This window comes from Geospiza fortis, unplaced genomic scaffold, assembly GCF_000277835.1.
Source record: "Geospiza fortis unplaced genomic scaffold, GeoFor_1.0 scaffold443, whole genome shotgun sequence".
Classification (NCBI taxonomy): Eukaryota; Metazoa; Chordata; class Aves; order Passeriformes; family Thraupidae; genus Geospiza; species Geospiza fortis.
The window spans coordinates 3,353,919-3,375,438 of record NW_005054335.1 but is presented as its reverse complement, the minus strand read 5'-3'; the positions used below and the strand labels follow the sequence as shown (position 1 = coordinate 3,375,438).

Below are 21,520 nucleotides of genomic sequence, written 5' to 3'. Positions count from 1 at the left end.
CCCACCAGGACACCCGCCCCCCCACGGCGGCGGCGGCGCCGCCAAGAGCTCGGCCACGGTGAGCCGCAATCTCAATCGCTTCTCCACCTTCGTCAAGTCCGGCGGAGAGGCCTTCGTGCTGGGCGAGGCGTCGGGCTTCGTGAAGGACGGGGACAAGCTGTGTGTGGTGCTGGGCCCCAGGGGCCCCGAGTGGCAAGAGAACCCGTACCCCTTCCAGTGCTCCATCGAGGACCCCACCAAACAGACCAAATTCAAGGGCATGAAGAGCTACATCGCCTACAAGCTGGTGCCCAGCCACACCGGGCAGCAGGTGCACCGCCGCTACAAGCACTTTGACTGGCTCTATGGGCGCCTGGCTGAGAAGTTCCCCGTCATCTCCGTGCCACACTTGCCAGAGAAGCAGGCCACTGGCCGCTTTGAGGAGGACTTCATCTCCAAACGTCGCAAAGGCCTGGCCTGGTGGATGGACCACATGTGCAGCCACCCTGTGCTGGCTCAATGTGATGCCTTCCAGCACTTCCTCACCTGTCCCAGCACGGATGAGAAGGCCTGGAAACAGGGCAAGCGCAAGGCTGAAAAGGATGAGATGGTGGGTGCCAACTTTTTTCTGACCATCAGTGTCCCCACAGGCCCTGGGGCCAGCCTGGACTTGCAGGAGGTAGAAAGCCAGGTGGATGGCTTCAAAGCCTTCACCAAGAAGATGGATGAGAGTGCCCTGCAACTTAATCACACGGCCAATGAGTTTGCCCGCAAACAAGTCACTGGTTTCAAGAAGGAATACCAGAAGGTGGGGCACTCCTTCAAGTGCCTCAGTCAGGCATTTGAGCTGGACCAGCAGGCCTTTTCAGCTGGCCTCAACCAAGCCATAGCCTTCACTGCAGAAGCCTATGATGCCATCGGGGACCTCTTTGCAGATCAGCCCCGGCAGGACCTAGATCCTGTGATGGATTTGTTAGCGTTGTATCAGGGGCATTTGGCCAACTTTCCAGACATCATCCATGTGCAGAAAGGTAAGACCCTTTTGTGTTTTCTGAAACAATTTAACTTTTATGTATCAGTGGCATGCAACCGATATAGGAACCAGTGCCTAAATTTGCCTCGTGTCTGGCTTGCTGGCTTTGTGTTCAATCTTCCTGTGTTTACTTAGGTGAACTCTCTCTAGAAATACAAAAAAACACATCAGTGACAATTTTTATTATATGCCAAAGGCCTAAACATAGCTGGGAGTTTTGCTGATCAGAGGTTGCTGTGTTCGGCTGCGTATCTCTCAAAGTAACCACATTGAACTAAACTGCCTATATATTAAAGATTATTGGGCTTGTTTACAAACCCTGGAAATCAAGTGGTATGCAAATATCTATTACTCTGAGGTATGTGAGGTATCCTAAATCTTTTGTCTATTAGGTAATGAATATGAAGTAATATGATGATGCAGGTACTCCTCTGATTGACCACTCTGTTCAAGGTGCACATGGAGGTGTGTGTTTTGCAGCATCAGTCTGATGAGATGTTTAAGGCTGCTGGGGCATCTTTGTTCAGCCAAGTGTCCCGTGGTGTTTGTGAAAGAGTAATGGTCAGCTACAATGTTTTTAGTTGTTCAGCCTTCCCCCTTATTATCATGAACAGATGCTGGTTACCTGTTATCCTTTCAGCATCTTTCTAGCTGAAACATGCTGCCCAGGTTCAGATTGCTAGTTGTAAGGTATTTTGTGACCTGTCAGAAAGAAAGAAACTCAAAAATGAAAAAAAATCTGCTATATAATTAATGACACGTGTTCAGATAAACAGAAGTTTGAAGTACTGTATATGAGGAGATGCTGCTATTAAATTATTGATAGTCATTCATTCTTTACCATTGCAAGTAGGTAAGTCCATAATTAATTCTTTTTTTTGTTATCTTCCTTACCTGTAGTTTTCAACTCAAAGTTCAGGAGAGTGTGGGCATGTCAGTTGTAACACCAAGGCCAAGAAAACGTCACATATGCTCTGTAGAAATGGTTATCCATAAGTTACCCAAGAAAATGCATGAGCTTTGTAGAAAATTATTTTGGAGATTAAATCCCAAGTGAATTGTCACCCAGAGCAAATCAGTCTTTTTGTCCTTACATGACATTTCCAGGGGTTTTGCATCTGAAACAGTACACTAAGTTTGGTAAAAAGAGTTGGAAAAGTTTTTTCAATAGAGCAGAAAGACAGGTGTCCAGAGGTATGCATTACTGGGAACATCTGAGGAAGGAGAGTTGCTACAAAGTGCACAATTTGTTGTTATTTAAGAAAATAAGCTTTTCATAAAAATTGTATGCATCAAAGTCTGATTTCCATTCTGCTGTCAAATATCAAAAATTTTGAGTGGAAACTTAAACAATCTTAATTTTATTTTGAGGAAAAAAGGGAGGTGCAAAGGTTAGCATTTGAGAAGTTTCTTCGCTAGCTGCTGTGGTATTCTGTTTTGATAACAGCTTTCAAATATTTTAGATTTGGAGAGATGAGTGGCCTTGGCAGTGCCTCATGTTTGGGAGCAGAGCATGTTAAAGTGAGTTGTCATCTAATAGGATTATCTGTAAGCTTCTGGAAAAATAAAGGGACAGATACTTGTATCAGATGGAAAAATCCAGCAGACTGTATATACTATTTAAATAGTACATCATCAGGCTTTAAGGTTATATGGAGGTCTTCACTGAAGTATTTTTGGAAACAAGCCTTTGAAGAGAGGACTGGGAATAATAAGATATGTGCTGAAACCATCCTTATTTCTTTTGTAGTTCTATTTGAATTTATGCTTACTGGTAAAGTGTACCTTGCTGAACTGCTGAAGGTTCATGTAAATAACTAGAGCAGTGCATGAACATGGAGTATGTAGAGTTGATTTTGGGCTAGAGCACTGTCCTGGAGCAGACTGGAGAAATGTCCAGCTCCCCTGCATGCATCTGTTAATGCCCCAGCACCTCTGAGCTAGCGCTGTGTTCACAGTATCATCCATGGCACATAGTAGTCATAGGAATATGGCAGGGGCTTGACAGGGTGGTCTCTTGGGTGTACATGGCCATGACAGGAACAGAGTTGTGTGAGTTGTGTGGGTTTTGTTGTTTCTGTTACCAGACAGCAAACTAGACAAAAACTGAGAGTAATGTTTTGTGCTCCATATTGCTGGTTTATTACTCTTAAAGGGTACTATTAGGAAGATACAGCTTTTCAATACCAATCTGTAAACTTCAGATGAAAATATGAACTGTTTGGTGTTCTTGCAACATAAAGGCTTTGTTTTAAATTTACTGTCTGGGATAGTTGCCAATTTTGAGAAATAATATTGTCCCTATAGGCTACACAAATATGTGTTTGTATAGTCAACAGCTATGAAACTGTGTTTGTGATAAGAAATCATGTGAAAAATAGGGTTGATATGTCTTTCTTCAAGGGTTTTATTTTCTAGCGTACAAGCTCATTAAGCAGTAAAATTACACCAAAGTGCCCTTAAAAGTTGCAGAAGCAGAAGCCTGACTGATAGATAGTCATGGGCATGCCTTTAAAACTATGAACTCTGAAATTAGACACAGTGCTCTTTTTTTGCTACATAATGCAAATATGTTGCTTACTTCTGATAAAACCCAAGGTCATATGCCCTTGGACCTAAGAAGGATGAAAGAATGAAGGCAGCTGTACCAAAACTTGCATAGAGCTGTGTGTGTGCATAGAGCTGGAGGACTATGAGTATGAGAATGATCAACTCCCAACCCTCCCAGCTCAACCTTTCATCCCTGCAAATCTATGAGGCCTGATAGGATTCATCCAAGAATCCTCAGAGGGCGGGGTGATATCGTTATGAAGCTCCTCTCATTGATTTTTGAGCAGTCTTGGAAATCCTAAGAGCTCCCAGCTGACTGGAAGCTGGCCAGCGTTGTCCCAGTTCTAAAGAAGAGCAAGAAGGAGGACCCCTTCCACAGACCTGTCAGTCTCATGTCAGTGCCTGGTGAAGTTATGAAGAAGCTTATTCTGAGAGGTGTTGAAAAACACCTAAAAGACAATACAGTCCTTGGTCACATCCAGCACAGCTTCATGAGAGGAAAATCCTGCTTATTGAGTCTTCCTTTTTTTATGACAAGGTAATCCACAAAGTTGATCAAGGGAAACCAATTGGTGTGATCTTTTTGGATTTCGCTAAAGCTTCCATTGCTCTCTCTCACTGTATCCTAAAATGTCCAGCTCACAACTGGACAAACACATCATGGGATGGGTGAGAGCTGGCTCATGGGCTGGGCACCCACAGTGAATGGGGTGGTGTCAGACTGGGACCTATCACTAGGAGGGTTCCACAGGGCTCCATCGTCAGGCCTGTGCTCTTTGACATCATCTTCATATATGACTTGGACAAAGGACTGGAAGGGACACTAAGCATGTTCTGGTGATACAAATCTGGGAGGAGCTGTTGACTCCCTCAGAGGGAGGGAGGCGCTGCAGAGACACCCTGACAGATTAGAGAGATAGGCAATCACCAACCATATGAAGTTTAACAAAAGGAAGTGCCAAGTTCTGCACCTGGGATGGGGCAGCCCTGGATGTACAGACAGACAGGGGAATGAGAGGCTGCACAACAGTGCCATGGAAAGGGCCCTGGGGCTCTGGTCCATGGCAAGCTGAACATGAGCCAGCAGTGCCCTGGCAGCCAGGAGGGCCAAGCGTGTCCTGGGGGCATCAGGGACAGCATCACCAGCCAGGCAAGGGAGGGGATTGTCCTGCTCTGCTCTGCACTGAGGCAGCCTCACCTCCAGTGCTGGGGGCACTTCTGGGTGCCACAGTATCAGACATTAAACTACTAGAGAACATCCAGAGTAGGGGCATGAGCTGTTGAAGGTTCTGGAGGGGAAGCCTGATGAGGAACAGCTGAGATCATTTGGTCTGTGCTGCCTGGAGAAGAGGAGACTGAGGGGAATACTCGTTGCAGCTTGCAACTTCCTTGTGAGGGGGGGAGGAGGGGCAGGCACTGATCTCGGTGTGACTGATGACATGACCCAAGGAAATGGCCTGAAGTTGTGTCAAGTGAGGTTTAGGTTGGATATTAGGAAAACGTTCTTCACCCGGATGGTTTTTGGGCACTAAAACAGGCTCCTGTTTTGGAGATTTCCATTTGGACAATTCCCTCAGGCACCTGGTGTGACTCCCGGCATGCCCCTTGTAGGGCTGAGTTGAACTCAGTAATACCTGTGGGTCTCTTCCTGCTCAGCATAATCTGTGATTCTGTAATGTTAACTGTCTTGCCCTGTTATGGTTTTGCTGTACTGCTGTTAGGCGAAGAGCTGCTGAATGTGATTTCTAAGTGCAATTTTTCCTATGGACTGAGAACTCTGCATGTCTGAGGTTTTGTTTAAAAACTTTCTGCAACTTATGCAAAAAGAGCCACAGAGATAAAAGTTCCCCTCTATGTGGGCTTTTTCTTTTTCTCTAGAATTATGAACCAAAGCCATGTAAGCCTTGCCGTTGCTTTGTCTGCATCTAACCAAGAAAATGTGTTAACTGTTGTGCTTTTAATTGTTTTGGGATTCAGGTCTTTCTACCTTCTATGCTGAGGACATCATATGTGATCTGATTTGTGTAATTTGTGTAAAACATGTGTACCAATGAACTGGAAATATTTTCAAACTGTTAGTTATCTTATTAATATTGTTAATTGGTGTTTTATGAAATGGCAATAGCTTCAATAGGAGATTTTACAGGATTACTTTCCTTTCATCTTGAGTTCCTAGTGTGTAAGTAATTTTCTGTAGGAAGAGTTAATGTTCTTCCTACAGAAGAGACAGATGAAGTATTTGAACATTTCTGTACCACTTGCCAGTTGAGGATCAACAGGTCAATGCTTTGAGACCTTTCTTAGTTTTATATGCACCCTAGTCCAGGTCTTGGATTCATTTGATTGAGCCCTACAGCAAAGAATGTGCCAAGTTGGAAACTCCACATTTCCATGTGGAAATACTTGGTTTGAGAGTCCCACTGAGGCTGATATAGAACATATCAGTATCAAGGCATACATCCCTTACAGTGACTTCTGTTCTATAGGTCTTATTTGGAAAATTAAGTGATTAAGGAGAACCAGTGCCTGGATAGGGCAGACAATGGGAGAGCGGTGTCTCAAGCTTCTAAATATCCCAATACTTTCATGCATCTAGCCCTCAGCTCCTTGTAGGTAAATGCTTCTGATGCACATGCATGAAAACATTCTTGGGCATGTATGTGGGGTTTTTGGAATGGAAGGTACATAGACAGATACACTTGTACACAGTTTTCTTTAGCCTCTGGCAAAACTTTTACAGAAGAGGGATATTAAGTTCCAGAGGTGCAAAACACTAAGCTGCATTTTATCATTTTCTATTGCAGAACTGGTGTGTTGTTCAAGAAATGCTGGTTCCGTTTTTTTAATTTTGAGAAGCAAAGCAGCTTCCCATTCTTTTATGCATTTAAGGTCTACTTGGGAAATTCCCATGGCATTCTTGGTGAAATAATTTCTACGTATTAATTGCTAAAGCTTTGCTCAACTTGATGCAATCTTCCTACTTCTGTACAACACAAACGCTCACTGCAGGCCCGTGCAAGTTCAGGAAATTCATACACTTGTGGGAATTGGAAACAGTTTATGCTAGTATGCTAGCTCATTCTTGTCTGGCTCTCTTGTCTTCCTATTTGCTTAGTGAGGGTAGAGAAGTTGGGGGAGTTTTGGATATCTTTCTTTCAAGTTTTGTTTTAGGAATTGTGACGGTTGTCACAAGGGTTCTTGCATGAAGGAAGAGACGAGTTCCTTGACTCCATTATCAGAAGGCTTGATTTATTATTTTATGATATATACATCTATTAAAACTATACTAAAAAGAAAAAGCAGGAGAACTTTTCAGAAGCTTGCTAAGATAAGAATAGAAAAGTAAAGAATGATAACAAACCCTGCTCTCTCGGACTGTGTCTGAGAGAGCTCTCAGTTCTGGATTGGCCATTATTTCTAAACATCCAAGATGGGGCAATCCAGACTGACCTGTTGCATTCCACAGCAGCAGGTAACCTGTTGTTTATGTCTATCTCTGAGGCCACAGATTCCCAGAAGGAAAAAATCCTAAAGAAAGGATTTCAGTGAAAAGGATGTCTGTGACAAGGAATTACTATAATTGGCCTCTTGCAATTCATGAAAGTGGAGGAAGTACTGACTAACATGCTGTTTCATCTCTGCCTTCCAGATTTCTTCTCTCTTAACATTATCATGTTCATGTTCGAGAAATTTCTGGCTATAGTTTTTACAAATGAGACCTGAAAAAGTAGTTTAAATGTTTCCTGAGATACAGTCAATTCCATTTCCTTTGCATGCCAGGATTTTAGAGAAGTATTTTTAAAAATACCTGAATGACTTACTGTTTTTTGGTCACTGTTTGTGAAAAGTAAGACAAAGCAAATAGTCTTGTTTACCTGAAGCAAACTTAATTCTAGACATAGTCTTTAAAGAATGCACTTGCTATGTTTTTAGAATATTTACAAATATTACATATATATTTTTATATTATTTACAAAACTGTAGGTAAAAAATCTATCCAAATGGAAGTGCATCAAAATTTAAAGCACCGGAAAATCCAAACAGCACTGAAACCTTGAACTCTCTACCATTTTCAGCTTCCTTCTCCCTCCTCCCCCCATGGAGAGGTGGTATTTGAATTAATGAATAAATCAGACTGGTTAATATTGGCACCTAAAACTTTATCTCACAGTATAAAAGCAGTGCTTTTCTCTTATACTTACTTCCTAGGCTCTTAAATTTGTTGCTCAGACAGGGTTTCTCTCATCACTGTTTTTCCTATTATCCGCCTTGTAGGGTTTTTTCTCCTCTGTCCTTCAGATGAATACACTTTCCATGGGCTTCAACTCAGGTAGCTGCTGGGTAAGAGCTAGGCATGCAATCCTAGCCAGATGACCCTTGCCGCAGTAAAAGGAGATGGGTATTTTATCTGTGTAAGAGCTTTGGTGAGAAAGGATGCTCCAGGATGACTTCTATTTTTTGCTATGTCAGCCTCCCCGTAGCTGTCACATGATGATGTAACACTGTCTGCTTGCTGCCGCATTACCCAATATTGTCTCACAATATTTGAAGGTAACCTTAAGGAAATGGAGCTAAAATGTGACAGAATCTTCACATTTAGAAACTGTATAAAATTACAGCTGCCTTAGTTTGTGTGAAGTTAGAGGACGGGAGTAAAATTGAGCAATGCCTTTTCTTGAAGAAAATTAAACAGTAAGAGGAAAAAAAAAAGACTTCTATGCCCTGTCTATATGAAAGATAAATGGGTCTTCTTAATGTATGATTAATTTTCATTTTCTGCTCCCTCACAATCTCTGTTGCTTTTTAAGGGAGCAAGATTCATGCTGTTATGGTGGGTCATTTTCCTGTTGCCTTTTGAAACTAATCTGGTATCATACACTTCCAGTAACAGAGACATTTCATGGCTAATAAACCACAGGTGGGTTGTTTTTTTCAAAACCTGCTGGTATCAGAGGAAGACTATAGCTGTTCCTTTTGTGGGAGAGACTACATGCATTACTGCACACCAGAAAGCCTGTCCAGTCTACCCTGCTAGTCCTAACCGGAGAAGTTTTGATTGGAGCTCGCACCTCTAGGTTTGACTACAGGCAGTGTATATTTAAATAAATACAAATCTTCATCAGATTTGTAGTCACATCATAGAAAATGCCCCAATACTATGTGCTCACCACAAGCAGTAAGGCTTTATCCGCTGAGAAGACTCTATGAGCAACAAGGGAGTAGTAGAATAGTATGGACATTGATGAATTAAAAATTATACTGTAGAAAGAGCAATTCTATTTCAAAAACAAAGTAATGCATTTTGAGAGACATATGGAGAATCTATAGAGAGTGCTGGTTCTTCTGAAGCCCTGGGTGCTCCCAGACTGGCTGATAGGGCTTCTATCCAAACATGGAAGACAAGACTTGGTAGAGTGACAATGGAAAGAAGCTCCCAGAGCTCTTCCAGTTCTTTGTTAGCGCATTATCAAAAACAAACAAGCTGACTAACTTTTTTTGCTTGTAAGTCACCTTTAGAACAAGGACATGTTTCAGGCTTTCCAGCATCTTTCCATGACTTCATTGTTAGACTTTGTTTGAACAGTTAAAATGCCAAGTCAGTAAGTGCAGACTGTGTAAACTTAGCCAGTTGGCATCTTATGTATTTTAAATTTCCTGGTTCAAATAACACAGAATTTGAAAATTTTAATTGAAAAAAATAGGAAATTACATTTGGCTGAGTCCCCAAACATGAGCCTCATCAGCAGACTAGAGCAAACAAATGAAACATGCTTTCTTATGCAGTCTTGTTTGTATCTTTCATAAAAGCCATGAGGACTTAAATAAAATGGGAAAAAAACCCAAACAACCCACCAACATTTAAACAATCTGTTCAGTTCTTGCCAGTGGCTTTGGCTTGTTGTTGTAGCAGAACAGGAAGAAGTGTGATGTTTTCAGCCTTTGTTTTAAGTAGGTATACATCATGGGTGGACAACTTCTGTAATCATAATGAACTGAGCTGTGCTTTTTATGCCTGCATGCAGTTCATTAACAATGTGAAATGCAGGTTCATCCTGTGATTCGGAGTTTACATTTCTTTGTTGTCCCATAGTAAAAGCAACTTACTATTCTGATTTTTTTAGAGTGTTTGTGATTTTGAACCTTTATATGCATAAATAGCTATGCTGCCTGTAGCTACCAGTATAATAAAGAAGCTTTTCTTTTAAATAATGTGAGTATAGCATTATATTAAAATTTTCACATGTTCTGCTTTTGTACTATATAACATATTTTAATTGGTTGCATTAATGATGGCTTACCTTGAATGTTTTTTCTGCTATAGAAATTCTACTTCTTTTTGTTTATACAAAGAAACTGCAACTGCAGAACATGCAGTTTTTCAAACAAGAAAATTTCTTTTGGTTCTTGCAGAGAAACATTCAGAAATCTAAGAGAGGGCAATTAAAGGGTATTAGGATAACATAAACCAGTATCTGCATTTCATTTGCATCTTGACTCTTTCATATGAATTTATATGTTAAACTGCCTATACATGTTTTATTTGCTCATCTTACGACAGTAGTGGAGCTAAACAGATGATAGTGGACAAGCAAACACCGTGAGTTGTAGTTGTTCTTTGCTTCCCTTTTAGTCTTAATAGAAAACAACATCCAAAAGCAGGTGTTTCATTGTGCCCCAATAAAGCAGTGATGTAAGAGTCAATGGAACTTGCATTTATACTTACTTCTTGCAGTAATTGTTGGATGTTGATACACAGTGTTACCTGGTTCTCCTGTCCATCTACATCCCATGAATCTTACAAAAAGTTTGAAAGAAGTCAGCATTTAATGTAATAGTGCTTACATCCATTTTGGAGAGGAGGAGAAGGAGGAGACATTTCTGCTCATTTGTTGTTAATAATTTCTACTAAAAATTAATTTATTTTATCCATAGACAGCATAATTTCTGATGGTTGTTATCTTGAAGTCAGCATTATGAACAGGGCATTTTAAAAAAGCTGTTAAAACTCTGGAGCATCTTTCTAACATAAAGTGCTTGTTCCTAGCATCCTAATTAGGAAAAATTCACAAAACCTGTGACAACGGAATTGTAATAGACCAACTCCAATTCTGGAAAAGCGGAGTTCTGTATTAGAAAGCTTGTTTGATGCCCTAGTTAGATGTAAACTAAGGAGAAGTACTAAAATGACTGAAAGATTTCATCTTGGTACTTCTGCAAATTCCAGTTGCCTAAGTTTTCAAGTGTGATCCTAAAAAACATGACTACCTTTCTAATGGGCAAATGTACTGTGTTTCTGGTGACCAGTGTTTATGTTTCACTCTTTTTGGTCCCCCTAGTCTGCACTGCCAGCTGAAACCACACCAAAGAAAAAGTCTTTTGAATGGTACACGTGAGTGCCAAAAAGTACAGAATGCCTTAGAACTGGGAAAACCCAGCATTAGTTAGCATTTGCCTCTCAGACTGTGGTGCAAAATGTTATGTTTGTGATAACAGACAGCTGTACACATAGTTTAACTGGATTTTACAGTCAAATGATTCCTGGTGGGCCTCTTTTCAGACATCACTGTAGGTGCTTGTAAAGTCAAAGCTATTCACAAACACAGTTTAAGCATGCTTTAGTGTCTAAAATAAGGTCATTTGTTTGCTTAGAAGACTGCTAGTGTACAATGCATCAGAAGATAACAGTTTTAACATCTCTGCATTCAGCATTTGAATAGAAAATACTAATCGCATTTTACACACTTTTTCTATGTGGCTACCTAGCATTATGTTTTGTTGGGGTTTAAAAAATTTCAAAATGGCATTATGTGGGGCAGTAGATGCATTTTAATGATAATTCTATGATGTTTCTTTCATTTACTCAACCATGTTGCTCTCATTTTCTGTTATCAACTCCTCCAAAGGCAAGCTATGGCATCTGCTCACATAGCGGTGTGGTGTAGCATGGCCCAGCAAAACATTGCTACTGGAGGTGCACCGAGGCTCATAGATTCATCTGGGGTACTCTGGACTGAAATGCACATTGACAGTGTAGAGATTTAAATATTTTTTCAGTAGTGTGATTGTTTTACACTTTCTGAACATGCACAGGTATGATTACAGTCCTTGTAGATTTGGGTAAATAAATCGGCTCTGTATGCTCTTCCTCTGTGTACACAGACTGACAAATGTATACTCAATGAGTTTTATCAGATCTTAATAATCATGCTATTTAAAGTTTAAAAATATCTTAGTTAGACTACCAGTAACCTTGGTAGTTTTGAAAAAATGACATTTTACACTGTGTATTCTAGCATCATTGCTAATTTGGTTTATGTTAATTAAATCAATTTATAAGCTAAGACCATTAGATGAGGTTACAGCTAATTAATGTTCTGAAATATCTAGCAAAGACTGTGTGTGAGCTCTTAAGTTGTGTAGATTAAAAAGCGACTTCATTTTGAACAGAAGAATGCGTATTTTAGTGTCAGCTTTCAATAAGCTTTGCAGCAGGGTAACTGAAAGAGCAAATAATTATGTCTGATTTTAATAACTCTGCAGTCAGTGTTGATCTAGATGTCAGCAGAGTGCTGTAATTTATAAACCTAAATTTACAGGATGGTGCTATGTTGTTCTGGGCTTTTTTTGAGCAATGGGCAGCAAAACAACAAAAAACAAGGCTCACTTCTTCAACTATTGTTAGGCTGCAAGTTCTAAAAGCATTATAGACATTTTCATGTGTCTACAAAAACCTCTATAATACTAAAGTAATTGCAGTTTGATGCATTTGAGTTTTATATTTTTGACATTTCACTATGGAAAAGGGAATGTTGTTGAAGTGTTTTTGTGCCCTAAGGGAGAAGAATGTCATCTTTTAAATGCAAAGACTTAGTTTGAAAACTATTGTGTTGGCATTTAGCAAAAGAAAGTGGCAGAATTTTGCCTTTGGTTTTGAAAATCACTTGCTTTTTTTGGTGTAAAACTAGATTTTTTTAAAAGCAACTCATTCCAATATTAATAGCTGTAATGGTACTTTTCCCCTGTCTTCTGGTTTTAATTTCAGGCAAATTCCTATTATGCTGCTTTCCATTATAAATCTTGGCCAGAAAATGTAAAGAATTTGCAGAATCTCAGTGTAGGCTTCTTTTGTTAATCAGTGCTCAGAGCATTCTTAAGAAAATAATCTGTCAGTGTAGCAAAATCTCTGTTCTGTTACTATTTCACTTTCAATTGAGAAGGAGAAGTTTGGGGATTTTTTCAAAGTTGGATTTCACACTATGTGTTATCTCATTGTCGTGGTTTGAGCACAGCTGGAAGTTAGGCACCGAGCAGTCGCTCACTCAACCCTCTCCTCTCTCTTCCCCCACCCTAACCCCAGTGGAATGGGGAGGAGACTTGAAGTAAAATTTGTATGTTGAGATAAGAACAGTTTAATAATTGATACTAAAGTAAAATGCAATAATAATGGTAATTAATAATAATGACAATAAAAAGGAAACAAACAGGTCATGTACAATGCAGTTGCTCACCAACCACTGATTGCCAGACCCCCTTCCAAACCCAGATCTGCTGTGCTTCTGGGTAACTCCCCCAGTTTATATCCTGGGCATGGCTTCTGTGGAGTGGAATGTTCCTTTGGTCAGTTCCAATCATCTGCCCAACTATGTCCAGTTTTCTTTTGTGCCCCTCCTCACTGGCAGAACATAAGACTAGGAGGCAGAAAAAGTCCTTGACTTGGAATAAATATGCCATAGGAAAAAACCCAAACATCAGTGTGTTATCAACAGCATTCTCATTCTGAATATAAAACACAGCACTGTAACAGTACTGAGAAGACCCTAACTCTACCCTAGCTGAAAACAGGACACTCCTGCAATGCTTCTGCAATTTCCCTTGTGTTAGAGCTAATGATTGTGTAACCCAGAGCTGACCTGGATCACATAGCTAAGCCAATGATAGAGCTAAGGCATCATCTCTCTCCCCAGGCCACTTGCATTCTTTTATTGGATTAGTCATTTGAGACATCTTGTAACAACATCTTTGCTAGATCTGGAGTAAAAGGGACGACGTAGACCAACTTGCTCTAGCAGCACTCTGCTGGATTAGAAATAATGTTGTTTCCATGCACGTGAGCTACCTAGGATTTGCTTTTTCACCTCTTTAAGCAAAGATGTCTAGTTAAATAATCTCATCATTAAGTAAGGAAAAAGAAAATGTTTCTAGTTACATTATCTGCTTCTACATCTTTTTATGAAACTAGCATCATTAATATGTTTTTTTCCTTTTCCATTAGAGATGGTTTCTTAGATTTCTTGTAAGAAAAGTAAAGCTAAAGGAGTTGTTTGACAATTTCAAAACTCTCTCTTCATGAGGTACTTTGAAGGACACATTATGCATCCTATTAGAGTATTTAATATGCTGGACAGATGAATGGTGTGGAAATTATGTTGTTTTACCTTCTAGTAAGTAGTGCACTAAATTATTTTATAGCTTGCTGATAGTAGAAAGATGAAATATTTATTGCATAGATAATTTTATTGGCACAAGATTTCTGAGGTACAGCTGCTGAGAGACCATAAAAAATGTGTTTGCTCTGTTTTAGTATAATTTATCACTGTGAAAGAGATATTTTAACAGCTGCAATGATAAAGGCATTACAATCATGGAGTATAAAAAAATAACCTGCTGGCTCTTACAAGTGGGTGAGTTTTCAAGTTGAATATTTTGAAGTGAGATACTGAAGACTTTGGTATATTGGTGACTTAATGGATTCTTGAGACTGACAGTGGATTTCAGACCCCAGTGAATTCACCTGGTGCTTACCACTGCTTCAGGTGCTATATTCAGCAGTGTTGAACTGATGCTTCTTGGTGTTTCATCCACGTGCAGCATTACTGTATGCAGTTAAATTGCTGCTGCTACAACAATGTACTGTTTGTGGTTTTTAAGAATGGAGCAAGCCCTGGCATGAAACAGATGTCATTGTAGTAAACACTGTGCAAATAGAGAGCAAAAAAAGGGCTCCTGCCCTGAAGAATTCTTTGTGTGGATTAGTAGCTTTGGGCACAGCTGATGTTTCACTCCTATCTGTTGCATGCAGCACTTGAGAGCTGATGTTTGGGTGTTTTGAAAAGAGGTGGAAAGGGAAAGATGGTACATCCTTTGCGGGTATCACTGCACTTTGGATTCTGATTGCATGGGCTAGTAGGCACAGGACAAGCCTGCCTTCCTAAGGACACTAAGGAATTGAGTGAAAAGCAGTCTGGATTGTAGTCTGCAAGACAGGAACCCCAAAACTTCTGCCTTCTGGCCACCCTGAAGGCTGCAGCTTGGACTTGGAGACACATATACATCAGCATGGGTTCATAGGAGTACATGTGTACTAACTGCATGGAGGGAAATTGAGTGTATGGATCCAAATCCATCCTTATCTGACACTTCACACAATCTCCAAACATTTGTTACTGGAATAAAACTGCAGATGATGTGAAAATAGATTGTTTGACCCAAACCCAAGTGCTTTTGGGTTTAGGATATTTTGTTTTCCTGAATGTATACAACTCTTTCTACCTCATAGCAATCTCATGTTTGCATGAGTAGCTTACTGTCTCAATACACTTATTTTTTCCTCGTAACTCCTTAGCACCCATTTAAGTTGCTGCTAGTACACTGTTTTATGGCTTGAAGTTATTTATTTGTATTGAGAACTCTGCATTGTTCCTGTTTTCTTGGCTTCTAGCACAATACACTAGCATAAATTTTGCTAGCATGAGTGTCCCTTGTTGAATGTGTTTGTATCATCTTGTGTTGTCTAATTTCATATTTCAAAACAAGAACTGAAATCTGAATCTCTTTTAAACCCTTAGCTGCAGTGACCACAGGAGTCTGTTTACTGTAAAGATTTGGGCAGTGACAAACAGCATTCATATAAGTTTTTCCCCACCTTTAAGAACAGAAATAGGCGTTGCACAGTTTTTTGCATCATTTTTAATCCAGACCCCTTTGCTTGTTGAAAGCTAGTCCCAATCACTGGGAAGTGACTCCTAACAGAAGGTCTTTAGAGGCATGAGCAAGATTCAATGGAATCTGTACATCTGGATCTAAAAAAAAGCCCAAGAATTTATTTTTATATATTCCATCCCTCTGGGAACAGTGCACTGGTGTATATTTATCCCAGGCATGTACTCTGCAGGAGGCTTCCTTGAGGTAATATGCATTGGGTGGTGGCTTCTTCTGTTTCTTCTTCCTTAAATATGTTTTAGCCTTTTCTCTGACTGCTGGGATTCAGCCTTCTTTTCTTTTAAATACATGTTCCTTTTTTTTGTTGTCCAAACCAATACTATGTATTCACATAATTAAAATCAGAAAGCAGGAGAAATTTGTGCAGGTGTACTTCTAGCCCAGTAGGCCTTACTCCCCCCAGCATTCCCCCCCAGGATGGCAGCAGGACCTGTGAGGTGCCAGAGTAGGTGCTGAGTGGGATGGATCGATCAGTGAGGGTGGAGCTGGGGGAATTCATGGTCTGCAGCCTGGGGTGCAGCAGGTCCAGGGTTGTGAGCTGGGAGTCATTAAAGGTTACCATCACCTACCGAGGCATCTCTGCACAAGACCCTTCTCTTCACGAAGGATGTACACAAGGGGCTGCTCTCCAGTCCCCAATTCCCTGTCTTCTGTTCACTGTAGGATGAATCATTGAACCTTCCACATGGAGAAATCTCTGTTCCAGCTCAGGGTCTTGCTCACATAGATTAAAGTGCAAGAAGTAGATTATGGAAAAGTGTTTGGAGAAAAATGGGCAATTTTTTTGTTGCTTAAGCTGCTTTCAAAGCCATGAAAACTAATAACTTTTATTATTTTGTATTTGCTAAACTAAGTCTTGCAAATGTCAGTAGGTGCTGAACAGCTTAAAAATGACATTTTAAAACAATTAATTTCTTCTTAGAGTAAAGCACATGGTATGGAGGTTTTTTTTCTCTGTGTTTAGGGAGAATTCTTTGACTGTCCTAAAATAAGATTATATTATCGCTCTGTAGAGTTATTCTAAGATTAATTATATTACTAATAATTAAAAGCTTCATTTAAAGGCATTAAAAAAAACAAGCAATAAAGTACAGCTTTCTACTAAAGCATATGTATGAGCTTTGTCATATATTACTGACATCTGGTTAAAGTCTGTCCAGGTTTTAAAAGAAATTCCACTGCAGGGCCAGTATGATCCATATGCATTAATAGAGCAGTGTTAATGATTGTACCGTACTTTCCCCACTGGATTGCTTCACTAAATATAAATCTTTCTCTTTTCTTTTATTTTTAATAGCAAAAAATACATAATATATCTAGTCTGGAGAGCAGTTGCGTTTGGTAATGTATGTTTTTTATTGATGTAAAATAATCTGAAGATTACACATGCTCCATAGCTTACTTATGATTTCAGCTGCTGATGCTGTGAATTTCAGTATTTCTTTTCCAGTTTGGTCATTTTAGAAATAACATCTAAAGCTGTTTCCCACATCACAACTGAAGAATTGTCATGTTTATTTAACCAGCTACGTCTGGCTTCCAGTAAGTCCCAAATTTCAGTTTTTCACAGCTGTGCATAGATTCCTGTCATGCCCACAGAGCACAGAAAAAATGTTGCTAAGCCTAAATTTGTTAAAAGCAGTGTTCTTCTTGTAGGAGAAGGGATTAAGTGTTTTTCAGATCATATCCTACCTCACAGATTCCTTACTCCTTAGAGGACAACATACAGATCTTCTGGCACAGTGTCACTGCCGGTGCCACTGCATGTGGAAAAGGTTTTTCAGTGATGTTTTTGGAACCAGGCTGGAGATGATGAGGTTAATCAGCAGAAGCAGCCAGTGCCAAGCTCTTAGCCATCCCGCTCTCATGCCCTGGGAGCCAGGAAGGTGTGGAACACTGCCTCTGCCTCGCAGCCCCCAGAGACAGACACTGCCCTTGGCCTTCAGGCAGCATGCTGTAGTCACATGTAAGTGTAATCTGATAGGAGAGTTACGACATTACAAATATTTACAGGAACAAGAATCTAGTGAGATGATAAAAGCTGTACAAGTCTGATTTGGTTTAGTTATATGAATAAAATAAGTAAGGTAAAGAAGTTGCTCTATGGGAAATTGAGTCCAATATGAATGTCTTAAGATGTCTCTGCTTTGGGTAGGTCTGTTTTGGATGATACTTTGCTTTTGTAGGATATGTGTGCCTTCATTAGCTATTTGGGGACGGAGGATTGTCAGTTCTGTAACTCTGCTTTTCTACTACATTTTACAGCGTTGTGTAAGCATAAGGTCTGCTTGGGCATTTATAACTTTGAGATAAACTTTTAGATTCTCTGGTAATCAATAATTACTTTTGGGGTAAATTAGTAATGTAATTAGTTTTATATCTCTGATGTAAAAGCAAAAATATGTTTGGCAAGATTTTGTGTATTAAGATATGCTTTTGACATTTCACAAGGATTGGGAAAGGGATGTTTCACATAGTCCAGTTCTTAACAAGGTTATTTTTCTGGTATTTATGTAGGCTTAAATTGATCTGACTAGTTTTCTCACGCTTTTACTTACTCTTCTACTGGTATGATGATAACTTATTCTCAGAAGGATACCATCTGATTTTTAAGGTTGTAAAATAGGATTTCTAGTAACTTTAGTATGCTTGAGCCTTAAAAATATTGAGTTTTATTTTTTACACAGGATCCACCGGTCCATGATTTTTCTTACATTAAAAAGCTTTTGTTTTATTGTCTTTCATTCACACATATGTCTGTGCATATCTGTAAATACACTGAGAATAAGTCTTATACAAATCCTTGTTGTTATTAAATCACGTGTTAAAGTTCAGTAGTCAAGTCTACATGGTGCTCACAGTTCAACTGTTTCATTTTGTTCTTTACACAGGAGCCCTTACCAAAGTAAAGGAGAGTAAGCGGCACGTGGAAGAGGGGAAGATGGAGCTCCAAAAAGCTGAGGGCATTCAAGAACGTTGTAACATTATTTCCTTTGCAACCCTCGCAGAAATTAATCATTTCCACAAAATCCGTGTGAGGGACTTTAAATCACAGATGCAGCATTTCTTGCAACAGCAAATACTCTTTTTTCAAAAAGTGACACAAAAGCTCGAAGAAGCTCTTCACAAGTATGACAGTGTTTAGTCCCTGATTTGTGGGCTTTGCTCAGCATGAACGTGACCCAGGCAGCAGAGCAAATGCTGCTGAAGAGCTGCTGCCAGTGGTAGATGGCGGTACAAGGATGGGTTTGTGTTCACCCGGAACCCAGGTTTAATCTCTGATTATGTAGAAAGGAAACAGTTATAGGGCTATGTAGTAGAAACAGTACCACGCATTGTAACTAAGTTATACTGTGTATGCCTATACCATTGTAACTTTTTTGAAATAATGAGTATACTATTTGCCTTATTGCTTTTTGAAATACAGTATCTTAGTGCATACTTCATAGACCTCAAAGCCCTTTGGGTATTTAAGGAAGTTGGCTAGATAAATGCCTGCTTCAGATGCCTTTTTACTTTCCTAGATTTGGACTTCCTAAATTCAAGCAATTCTCTGTTTACAGACTCCTACTAGAGCAGCTATGTGATTCTGTGCCTTTAGACTCTATTTTTCCTTTTCTAGTAAGTCACATTTTTATGATTAAATGAATGAAGGGTTGGTGCCTGTGATGGGAACTGATGATGAAACCTCACATTGACTGGAAAAAAATTCAGCTGCCATCCAGTTTGCATAGCAAGTACTTTCTTACGACAAATGTTGGCTCAAAAGGGAAAAGTTAAATTTATTGACACTTTCCCTGGAAATTGAGACTACTTGTTAAATGTACTAGGATGTTAAGCACATGTACAAAAATACACCACTTAATTCCCTTTCTGAAAGAAATAATAGTAAGGGGTGAGGTTTTTGGTGTTTTTTTGTTTGGTTTTTTTTGGTTTTTTGTTGGTTTTTTTGGTATACAGCATTACTGTAAGTAGAAAGTTGAAGAGCTAGCCTAATAAAAATTACATATATCAAGGGGATATTAATGCAAGCTATGTGGCTGCAACATTTTTTTAAAGTTTCAAATTATTTGCGCTTTGTCAGTTGCTGATTCAGTTTAACTTCAGACTTGCATCTGCACTGCCAGTTGTCTGAATTTAAACTCCACTGTGATTCATTAGTTTACTAAGTTAAAAGTTTTTGGGGATTATCAGTAAATAAATTATCTGAAGGCTTGGCTGAACTGACTTGGAAAACAGGTGGCATTTTTATGTTTGTAACACTCAAGAATTAACAATTGTCTTAATTTTTGTATAAATATTTTTGACAAGCAGGGTGCATTTATAGATATGTAAACACTATCTTTTAAAGAGGTTTATGGCTTATTTCCCTTGAATTAAGTCTGTATTTCTTACCTATTGATTTCCTTCTTATAGGTCAGTATGAAAGAGGGTTTTTGTTTATCCTATCTTTTTTCTCCTGAACAAAAATAAGAAAACTTTGCAAGGAAGCAAAATGTTTATTTTTTGTTTAATTGAATTAATCAAAAATAGCTTAAACAAATGAAAGCCTGGAAAAGGAAGTTGAGCAACAGTTACAGTTAAGTACAAATCATTCCGCACCTATGCAGCAGAAATGTGCTGTTCTTTCAAACGATCATGTGAGTTTTGTAGTTTAACCCCACATCTCTGTTTCTGAGGAATAACACTTAAGAATGTAGTTTTGGTTCTAAGATTCATCCCCAAATTTTTGGAGATGGCCGTTTTGCACAAGCTGTGTTTGGTGGTGCTTCTAGTACACACATAAAGCAGTAAAATATAGAATAATGAAGAGGGGAAAGCAAGTATTTTTAAAAGAAAGGACAATCAGTGAAGAAAGACTCCATTTCCAGCCTGTTGAAACAGTTCTGCAAACAAGATTGACTATAAAATAAGGACCACAGTCATAGACCTGACTTGCTCTTTACCTTCCTCATGGTGTCTCATTCTACATTCAAAACTCACGACTTCCCCTAACAGCTCTTCCCAGCAGTACTCCTCCTTTCCCATACGTCATTTAATTATGTGACAGTCATGAGCTAGGTTTGAGCTGAGTTCCGTGGCTAATGTTTGCTTAAGCCAGATACTGTTTTAGTAAATGTCTTAGATCAGACTATAATCAAGCTGATTCTACGTGGAGGTATTAAGACCTGTTCAGAAATTTATCTTGGTTCAGTAGAAGTATTTTAGGAGGTTGGTGTTAATGACATGTTCATGTCCGGGAGGAAATTAAGCTGTGATATGTATTCATGCAATGTTATCAGACAGGTACAGTTTTCCCTAATAAACTGTCATGGCCTTCACCTTACTTTCTCATTTGTGAATTTATTTGAGCATAGGAAAAGGGAGTGTAGTAATTAGTTAAATTTGATGTACCAGAAAATCTTGGTTGGAATCCTGGTTTAAATTACTGCAGAGTACGGAAAGGTTCTGGTCTACATCTGTATTAGCATTTTCTTCTTTTCCTCAGTCATTATAGAGTTGAAGTTGAACTGGCTGACAGGTGGAGCACAAGGAGTTGCAGTAAAGGGTGTTGCATCAGACTGGTGACTGGTCATCAGTGGGGTTCGACAGAGCTCTATCTCAGGCCCTATGCTCTTCATTGTCTTCATAAATCACTTGGACACAGAACTCAAAGGGGTACTAAGTTTGATGATGAGGCTAAGATGGAAGTGACAGTGGATGCCCTTAAAGGCAGAGAAGCCCCACAGAGAGATGGACAAATCAGAGGGATAGGCAATCACCAACCATGTGAAGTTCAACAAGGGCTGGTGCCAGATTCTGCACCTGGGATGGGGCAGCCCCGGATGTACAGACAAACAGGGGAATGAGAGGCTGCACAGCAGTGCCATGGAAAGGGCCCTGGGGCTCTGGTCCATGGCAAGCTGAACATGAGCCAGCAGTGCCCTGGCAGCCAGGAGGGCCAAGCGTGTCCTGGGG

At 39.6% G+C, this 21,520-nt stretch overlaps 1 protein-coding gene across 1 annotated transcript; it reads left to right on the top strand.

The window, feature by feature from the left end:
• Position 1: 1 nt before the first annotated feature.
• Positions 2-20,883, top strand: SNX18 (sorting nexin 18; the record flags this gene model as incomplete). Its single annotated transcript, XM_031057830.1, has 2 exons — positions 2-1,010; positions 18,454-20,883. Coding segments are annotated over 2 exons (1,263 nt in total), but the record flags the coding sequence as incomplete, so codon positions are not given.
• Between the last annotated feature and the right edge of the window lie 637 nt (positions 20,884-21,520).